The sequence below is a fragment of the Chaetura pelagica genome, unplaced genomic scaffold, assembly GCF_000747805.2.
Source record: "Chaetura pelagica isolate M959 unplaced genomic scaffold, ChaPel_1.0 scaffold141, whole genome shotgun sequence".
Taxonomy (NCBI): domain Eukaryota; kingdom Metazoa; phylum Chordata; class Aves; order Apodiformes; family Apodidae; genus Chaetura; species Chaetura pelagica.
The window spans coordinates 1,342,006-1,351,102 of record NW_009952059.1 but is presented as its reverse complement, the minus strand read 5'-3'; the positions used below and the strand labels follow the sequence as shown (position 1 = coordinate 1,351,102).

General features: G+C 53.3%; 1 protein-coding gene across 1 annotated transcript in view; it reads left to right on the top strand.

Annotated features, from left to right (window-relative positions):
- ATL1 (atlastin GTPase 1) overlaps positions 1 to 9,097 on the top strand; it is a 24,312-nt gene that overhangs the window by 10,421 nt on the left and 4,794 nt on the right. Inside the window, exons 9-14 of the mRNA XM_010004312.1 lie at positions 1 to 65; positions 1,788 to 1,915; positions 2,854 to 2,910; positions 3,594 to 3,665; positions 5,874 to 6,305; positions 8,533 to 8,547. The exon at positions 1 to 65 is cut by the window's left edge and continues 21 nt beyond it. Coding sequence (XP_010002614.1) covers positions 1 to 65; positions 1,788 to 1,915; positions 2,854 to 2,910; positions 3,594 to 3,665; positions 5,874 to 6,305; positions 8,533 to 8,547 — 769 coding nt within the window. The remainder of the gene's footprint in view (positions 66 to 1,787; positions 1,916 to 2,853; positions 2,911 to 3,593; positions 3,666 to 5,873; positions 6,306 to 8,532; positions 8,548 to 9,097) is intronic.

Here is a 9,097-nt window from a genome sequence, read left to right as displayed (position 1 = left end):
CTTCCTTTTACCTCATCCCGGCCTGAAAGTTGCCACCAACCCTAATTTTGATGGAAAACTGAAAGGTACGAAGGCAGAAGGTCTGGTTTTTAAGATGGCCTGCCAGAATGTCCTGCTGGCTCCTGAAACTTCTAGAAGCCTTTTCCACGAAGAAGCTTGTGGGAGAGGAGCTGGATCCTCCTCCCAACAACATACACATGCTCTGCTCATTCTTCCAACTCCAGCAGCTGCCTGTTCCTTGCCAGGTCCTTGAACCTAAGGCAGAGGGGGAGGCCAGAAAGGTGTGGGAGGCTGAAAAGGTGCAGGGTCAGGACAGATGGCTGATAGGCAACCAGGGAAGGGCAGGGCTGAGATAGGAAGTTTATGGGCATGATGTTAAGCTTGTAATTAACCAGTTATTCCTCCCTTGCCATTCGGCAGGGGTGTGGAGCTGTGTGTCCTGCTTGCTGGAGGGCAGGCTGTGCTGGTTGAAGGTGGAAGGCAAGTTACACATGCTCTCCAGGGAAAGTGATTGCACTTTGAAAAGCTTTCCAAGGAATATTTCATCTTCCTGATTTATCTTGTCAGTGATTTCCCTATTTCCCTACAGGTCAGACTTATTTCAAAAGGTAAAAATAAACAAGAGAAGGAAAAAAAAGGCCAAGGTGAGATTCTCCACCCCCAAAGGAGCCACATGGTGTGGATTTTTGTAGTTGTTTGGTGTGAAGCAGCTGCTTGCAGTCTCAGCCCTGGAGAAAGTGGCCCACTAGTCATTCAAAATAAATGAGCAGTCAGAAAGATGTTACTTCTCTGGTTTCATCTGGCTGGTGATCAGGCTTGTTCTTCTGGCAAACCCTGTGCTAATCAGCAAGCAGGACAGTGAGGCAGCAGCAGGGAACGTGCTGGTGGAAGCTGAGCTGATCCCTTTTAAATCCCCCCCTTAAGTGCAGGTGCTGGGCAGTACTGAACAAGTGGTGTGGGCTGAACTGGCACAGTAATTGGCAGCAGCTTCTTGACGCAATTTTTCCTTGTTCCCTGAGAGCTGTACTCAGCTTTTTGTGTTGATGGAAGAACTGGGGGGAAACTTCCCCTCTCCCCTTACTTTCCAAAGCCTTGGATGCTGCATTGCTTTTTCTGTCTCTAGCCTTGGGCAGTTTAGTGTAAATGGCAGTGAATGGATGTCAGGGAGTGTGGTGCCATAAGAATGACTGGTAGGAGATAAGTCTGCCTCTGATGAAGTGACACAAGCAGCCCATGGACCCCTCAGATTTCACATAGGGGTTCAGAGGGGACCAAGAACTTGGCACAGAAGCTGCTGGCACGGGAGGTGGCAGGTTAGAGAGCCACAGAGCCTGGCAGAAGATTTCCACTAGGGGTGTGGGAAGCACTGCCAGGAGCAGAGCAAAGGGAAGGCACAGCAGGTGTCCATGTCCTGTACACTAAAGGTCATGTTTTGCAAAGACTTTGTGTGTCTAGGCAAGAGGATGCTGCTCTCTGGCTCTCAGCATCATCACTAAAAGCATTTTGTTTTTTCCTATGCAGTCACAGTTGTGTTTGTTCAAGTACTTTTGGGGCTGTGGAGCTGGTTTGTGGCTTCATGCACAGCTGTACAGTCTGGCTGTGGGTTAAGTAACAACTTACCTGGGGCCACAACCATTGTCTGAGGACTCACATCACTAAATTAACAGGGTGGTGGAGACTCTGCCTGGACTCTCCTGCTCTTGTTTCATGTGAGTGCACTAGTGATTTGTGTGAAGCACAAGTCTGACCTTGGGCTTGTGCTGATGACCTTGGGGTTTTATTTCCAGAAATAGACGATGAGTTCATCAAGAACTTGAAGATTTTGATTCCTTGGCTTCTTAGTCCTGAGAGCCTGGACGTTAAGGAGATCAATGGAAACCATATCACCTGCAGAGGCCTTGTGGAGTATTTTAAGGTACTGGCTTTTTTAAGAGAGAGCGGGCTTGTTCATTTCTGGCACACTTGCTGTAATTAAAGGGGACAGCAGCAGCAGGCAGGCCAGCACTTGATGACTGGAGGAAATGTTCTTGGTCTAGTTAGTAGTCCTGCAGAAAGCAAGCCCCTCATGGTCTCATGTTTGACCAGGCATTAAGCCCAAGGAGCGGGCAGGGCTGTTTTCCTTCCCTGGAGAACTGAGGACCAGGGGGAGGTAGGCTGAGGGCCCTATTCCCATTGCCTTTGGAAAAAACTGATTTTTGTTGTCATGACTACTGGGACATTTTAATGCAAGACATCAATGAGTAATTCTCACCACCTGCCTGACTCTGGCTCCTTCTCCTTCTCTGAAGGACAGAGGTAGGTGCAAATCTGATGGGAGAGATCCTCAGCCTAAGTGGTGGAGCTGGGGAGGGACTTTTGACAAGGGCTTGTAGTGAGAGGACAAGGGGGAATGGATTAGAACTGGAAGAAGGGAGATTTAGGTGAGACATTAAGAGGAAATTCTTTAGTTGGAAGGTGGTGAGACCCTGGAACAGGTTGTCCAGGGAAGCTGTGGCTGCCCCATCCCTGGCAGTGTTGAAGGGCAGGTTGGATGGGCCCTGGAGCAACCTGGGCTGGTGGGAGGTGTCCCTGCCCATGGCAGGGGGTTGGGACTGGATGGCCTCTTTAAGGTCCTTTCCAACCCAGATTAATCTGTGATGACTGACCCAGGCCAGCCAAGGAGTTGGCCTCAAGCTGTGCAGCATCTTCTGAAGAGCATCCCCTGTTGAAGCCACCTTGTGCCGGGAACATCCTCCTCTGCTGTGCTTTTATCATCCTGTGAAAGCTGTCTCTGGAGATGGGTGGGGGGTGTCTGTGTGCTGCTCCTGAATGCCACATCCAGTGGAATTTCCTTTTCTGTGTGCTTCTTTGCAGGCCTACATCAAGATCTACCAAGGGGAGGAACTGCCACACCCGAAGTCGATGCTGCAGGTGGGTGAGCTGGTGGGCAGCCATGCACTGGAACTGCCAGTCATTTCCACTTCATTCTCAGAGGTGTCCACCTAGAGCAGCACATTGGGTTTCTGTGATTTTACTTCCAATTACTTAGTGTAACAACCCAAGAAACTGCCCTTTGGGAGGTATTTGGCAGCCAGGAGTCAGCCAGCTCACCGGAAATGCTTCCCCCCAGGTAAAGAACATCATCTTGGGCTGTGGTGGGGTCACACAGGGGTGTCCTGAGCCCCCTCAGGCAGTGGCTGCAGCTCTGCTCTCTGAGCCAGACAACTGCAGGAGGCTGCAGCTGGAGCTGTTTACATCCCATGGAGCCTGTTATCTCTTCTCAGGCTTCTTTCCCACAGCCAAAGCCAAAGCTTTCGTTGCTCTGGCTCGGAGGGTAGGAATCCTCTCTCCTCTCTGCCTGGGGGAACTGAGGAGACTGGATGTGTGAATATGGGATGATCTAATCTGGTGCTGGTCAGAGGCTGGGAAGACTTGGCTAAGACAAGGGAGCTCTTTAATTAACTAATAACACAGGGTGCTGTGCACATGTCCCGGCCACCTACACGTGTGGCCCATGGGTGCCCAGGAGGCTGGTGGTGCTGTTCTCTGCAATTGCACTTCTTCACTCTGTCTTTCTGCTGCTAAACTTTGTACCCCTTTTGCCCTTCTTGCAGGCCACAGCAGAAGCCAACAATTTAGCAGCAGTTGCCACTGCCAAAGACACCTACAGCAGGAGAATGGAAGAGGTAAGTGGTGCTGAGCACCTTATTTCACGGTGCTTGTGTCTCCTGGCTCTCCTGTCATAAAGCATAAAATCATGGAATGATTTGGGTTGGAGGGACCTTAAAATCATCTAGATCCAACCCCCCTGCATGGGCAGGGACACCTCCCACCAGACCAGGCTGCTCCAAGCCCCATCTAACCTGCCCTTCAACACTTCCAGGGATGGGGAAGCCACAGCTTCTCCGAGCAACCTGGATCAGTGTCTCACCACCCTCACAGGGAAGGCTTTCCTCCCAGTTTCTAACCTAAATCTCCCCTCTTCCAGCTTTAGTCCATTCCCTCTTGTCCTTTCACTACAAGCCCATGTCCCAAGTCCCTCTCCAGCTTTCCTGGAGCCCCTTCAGGCACTGGAAGGTTCTCTAAGGTCTCCCTGGAGCCTTCTCTTCTCCAGGCTGAAGAACCCCAACTTTTTCAGTCTGTCCTCGTGGGGGAACCTCCCTGCCTGGGTAGTGGTGTCCTGAGCCCCCTCAGGCAGTGGCTGCAGCTCTGCTCTCTGAGCCAGACAACTGCAGGAGGCTGCAGCTGGAGCTGTTTACATCCCATGGAGCCTGTTATCTCTTCTCAGGCTTCTTTCCCACAGCCAAAGCCAAAGCTTTCGTTGCTCTGGCTCGGAGGGTAGGAATCCTCTCTCCTCTCTGCCTGGGGGAACTGAGGAGACTGGATGTGTGAATATGGGATGATCTAATCTGGTGCTGGTCAGAGGCTGGGAAGACTTGGCTAGGACAAGGGAGCTCTTTAATTAACTAATAACACAGGGTGCTGTGCACATGTCCTGGCCACCTACACGTGTGGCCCATGGGTGCCCAGGAAGCTGGTGGTGCTGTTCTCTGCAATTGCACTTCTTCACTCTGTCTTTCTGCTGCTAAACTTTGTACCCCTTTTGCCCTTCTTGCAGGCCACAGCAGAAGCCAACAATTTAGCAGCAGTTGCCACTGCCAAAGACACCTACAGCAGGAGAATGGAAGAGGTAAGTGGTGCTGAGCACCTTATTTCACGGTGCTTGTGTCTCCTGGCTCTCCTGTCATAAAGCATAAAATCATGGAATGATTTGGGTTGGGGGGACCTTAAAATAATCTAGATCCAACCCCCCTGCATGGGCAGGGACACCTCCCACCAGACCAGGCTGCTCCAAGCCCCATCCAACCTGCCCTTCAACACTTCCAGGGATGGGGAAGCCACAGCTTCTCCGAGCAACCTGGATCAGTGTCTCACCACCCTCACAGGGAAGGCTTTCCTCCCAGTTTCTAACCTAAATCTCCCCTCTTCCAGCTTTAGTCCATTCCCTCTTGTCCTTTCACTACAAGCCCATGTCCCAAGCCCCTCCCCAGCTTTCCTGGAGCCCCTTCAGGCACTGGAAGGTTCTCTAAGGTCTCCCTGGAGCCTTCTCTTCTCCAGGCTGAAGAACCCCAACTTTTTCAGTCTGTCCTCGTGGGGGAACCTCCCTGCCTGGGTTCCTGGTAGACAAGATCCTACATGGACCTGGCTAGGACTGGTGTCAGTGTTGCATGTTCAGGATCTCCCCTTTTGCATGGTGCAAAAGGGGCTTTTTCACAGGCTGGAGGAGAGCAGTGCCTGGTCAGGGTATCATGGCAGGACAGGGGAAGGTGATTGACACATGGTCATCAGTTCATCCAGTGGTGGCTTTTTGCAGACCATGTCACCTCTGAAACGTGAAGCTCAGGCCCCAGCCTGTCTCCAACCACTTCCAGGCCCCAACTCTGTTTGTCAGTAAGGGACGTTGCTGCTTGTTGGCAGGAAAAATGTCTGGAGCTGAGTGGCCAAACCACCAGTTGGCTGCTGTGGCCCTTAAGCCAACATGTCCATACTCTGAAGTAGAAGGAAGATAACTGTGGAGTTTCCATCCCTGGAAAATGCTGGGGTTCAGGGTCCTGCTGGTCAGTGGAACTTGGCTGTTGGTGTTGCCTGAAGTCCTGGCTTGGGCTGTGAGGGAACTGAGCAGGAGTTCTGTGGGATGCAGCTCCCCAGTGCAAACACCCTCTGCCCCATTTACCTTCTCCTTGCAGGGCTGTCCCAGCTGGACAGCACAGTTGTGGAGGTCCTCCTGCAGGGTCTAGTGGTCCGTAAACCTGCAGAACCCTAATTCTGGTAGTTTCCACAGGAGCTGTGAGCGCTGAGGTTCCTGGGGTGCCTGAGCTGTGTTTTCCACACAGGTCTGTGGTGGGGACAAGCCCTTCCTTGCACCTAGTGACCTCCAGACCAAACACGTGGAGCTGAAGGAGGAGGCTGTGAAGCTGTTCCGCGGGGTGAAGAAGATGGGTGGGGAGGAGTTCAGCCTCAGCTACCTGCAGCAGCTGGAGAGCGAGATCGATGAGCTCTACATCCAGTACATCAAGCACAACGACAGCAAGAACATCTTCCACGCCGCCCGCACCCCCGCCACGCTCTTCGTGGTCATCTTCATCACTTACGTCATCGCTGGAGTGACCGGCTTCATTGGCTTGGACATCATAGCCAGTCTGTGCAACATGATCATGGGCTTGACACTGATCACACTGTGCACCTGGGCATATATCAGATACTCTGGGGAGTACAGAGAACTGGGCGCAGTAATAGACCAAGTGGCCGCAGCCTTGTGGGACCAGGTAGGATAAAAAGCTTTTGATTTCAAACAAACAAAACCCTCACTCGGTTCCTAAGCGTTGAGTTTCCTGGGGGCTTTTCTTCCCCTTTGGAATGGCTTTTACCTCTGTGTGTAGGGTTGTTAGATGCTCTGGCTGGGCCTGCCTGGGCAGATCCAACTGTTTCAGCTGGTTGTGAGCAGGAAGAGAAGGAAGACCTGTGCCCTTGTCTTCTCCAGGCAGCAGGATGATGAGTTTTAATCTATTCCTTAGAGCTTCTAGATGGAGAAAGCAGGGAAATGTTTTCAGATAAGTTTGTGGAGTTGATGGTAAGGGAGAGGTGTCTTAGGGTCTGGAGAGAGATCTGCCTGGTGGTGATATCAGAGGTAGGCAGTAGATGGGTTGGAGAGCAGGAGCAAGGCTGGAGTTGCATGCCAACCCACCCCTTCCCCTGCTCAAACCTCAGCCTCTGAATCCTGCCTTTCCTGAGTGGAAGACAAGACATGTAGATCCTGCTTGGCTCTTGTTGTCTTGCCCATCGCAGGGCGCTGCTTTCTGGAGCCCCAGACCTCGCGGGAGTGGGGCAGCTTTCCCTGGGGTCCCACCGAAGCAGTGTTCTCAGAGGCAGGGTGTGTGCTTCTTGCGTGCATGTCAGAAGGAAAGGCCTGTTCCTCTCCCAGGTCCAGGGCAGGGGATTTGCCCTCCCTGGGTCCCCAGGCCTGCTCTGGGCTCTGCCTGCCTTGGCACTGGGCCCCACATTCCTGGGCTGGCTCAGCTGGTCTCAGCGGCTCTTTTTCAGTTTCTTTTCTTTCCCAAACAACATGACTTGTGCCCTGACGTCAAACAGGAACAACCTCGAAAACCTTAAAAATAGTCACAGAGAGAAGCCACCCCCCCTTGCTCCCTGCTACAGCTCCAAGCCCAGCAGGCTGGTCCTGTGGGCTGTGGTTTTAACACTCCAGCCTTCCTGTTTCCCCCTCCGTGCCAGCCCTTTCCTCCCCCAGCCCTTTCCTCCCCCAGCCCTTTGATCACGTTTATTTGCTTCCCGTGTCTGTGCAGAGCTGGACATGCAGTGTTAGGGGGAAGAAAATGAAGCAGGGGCGATGGTTCTGTTCCTTCATCCCAGAGCTGGGCAGCGACGTTGCTCACTGAGCTGCCTTTGCAGTAAGGCGGATGGAGAGGAATTGCTCTCCCATCTCCTGGATTCCTCCTGGCTGCCCTCTCCTCAGCAGCCTGAGCATCCACAGTGAACCCTGCTGTGGTGCAAGCAGTGCCTGTGCCGTGGCTGTTGTCCTGGGAACAATTCCCAAGTGCTTTTGGAAGATGCTGGCATGTTCAGCCCAGCATTTGCCCATCCCTGTGCAGGAAGCAGTGAAGGGTTTAAGTAAGACCAGGACACAGCCAGTGGGAGGCCAGAGACACTGCCCACTTGCAGCCTGCCCAGCTGGGGAAAAATAAAGGGGTGAAAGTGGCTGTAGCTGCTCCCTGGCTCCTGGCTGGCCCCTGTGGGCCCTGCAGCTTTCCAAGTGAGGGGAAGTTTTCCCCAGAAGGAGCTGTGCAGACAGGCCCAGCTGCAGGCAGTGGGGCTGGGAGTCTGCCCACCATGATAGAATTGCAGCATTGTAGAATCACAGAATGATAAAATCATCCTAGCTGGAAGGGACCTTGAAGATGATCATCTTCACCACCTCCGCGGGCAGCCTGTTCCACTGTCCAACCACTCTTTTGGTAAAGAAATTCTTTCTAATATCCAATCTGAACCTCTCCTGGTGCAGCTTCAGGCCATTTCCTCTCATCCTGTCATTATTCACTTTAGAGGCCAATCCCACCTCCCTACAACCTCCTTTCAAGTAGTTGTAGAGGGCAATGAGGTCTCCCCTCAGCCTCCTCTTCTCTGAACCGAACAACCCCAGTTCCCTCAGCCCCTCCTCATAGGACTCAATGATGTGCGTGGCTGAAGCCCCAGCACCCCAGGTGGGGTTGAAGCTCCCATGTCTCTGTCCCATGCAGCTCTGGGGGTCCTGTGGTGGCAGAATCAGCTGCAGGAGGGGTGGCCAGAGTCCCGAGGGGTCCTGTGAGAAGGGCAGCCTGTGCAAGAGGGAGTCCCCTGGGAATACCCAACCATGTTGGCACCAGCAAGTGGCCGTGGGCAGAGGCGTGAGCTCTGTGAGCTCCCATGGCCGCGCCTGATACACAGAGTTGCTTTTTTTTTTTCTTTCTCCCCTTTTTTCTCCCCAATGCCTCTCCCCAGGGAAGCACCAATGAGGTAAGTGGCTCTTGTTCTCTGCATGTGACACCACTCGGCTGCCATGGGCCAGCTGGGCTACAGGGGGGCCTTGGGGAAAAGTCTCTGGGACCTAAATGCATGTTTGGCTTGTGGAGGCCAAGGGGGCTGCAAAGGGCTGTGGGCAGCAGTGCCATCCTGGCCCTGCACTGGGACACTCACCACTGGCCAGGCTCTGGTAGCTCCCTGTGATCCAGATGCTGGGGAATGTGGGGGGTTCAACGTGGGAGCTGCTTTCCAGGTGGTGCTGGAACCCAAAGTGGGGGTGGAGGGGAGAGATTTGGGTGGAGAGCGTGTTTGTTGTGATGGGGATTTTCATCTTTCACCCCTCGTTTCTGTTTGGGGGTTTTCCCCTCGTGCTGAGAGGTCAAACGCTGGTTTGTTATGTGGCACCAACCATACAGGCAGGGCCCCCCACCCAGCAGCTGGGCAGCCCCCATGTTGGCCAGGCCTCTGGAAGTGCAGTGGCTTGTGTTTGGGGCAAAACCACCCCATTCCGGGTTGAGTAAACCAAACGCAGAGCCTCGGGGGG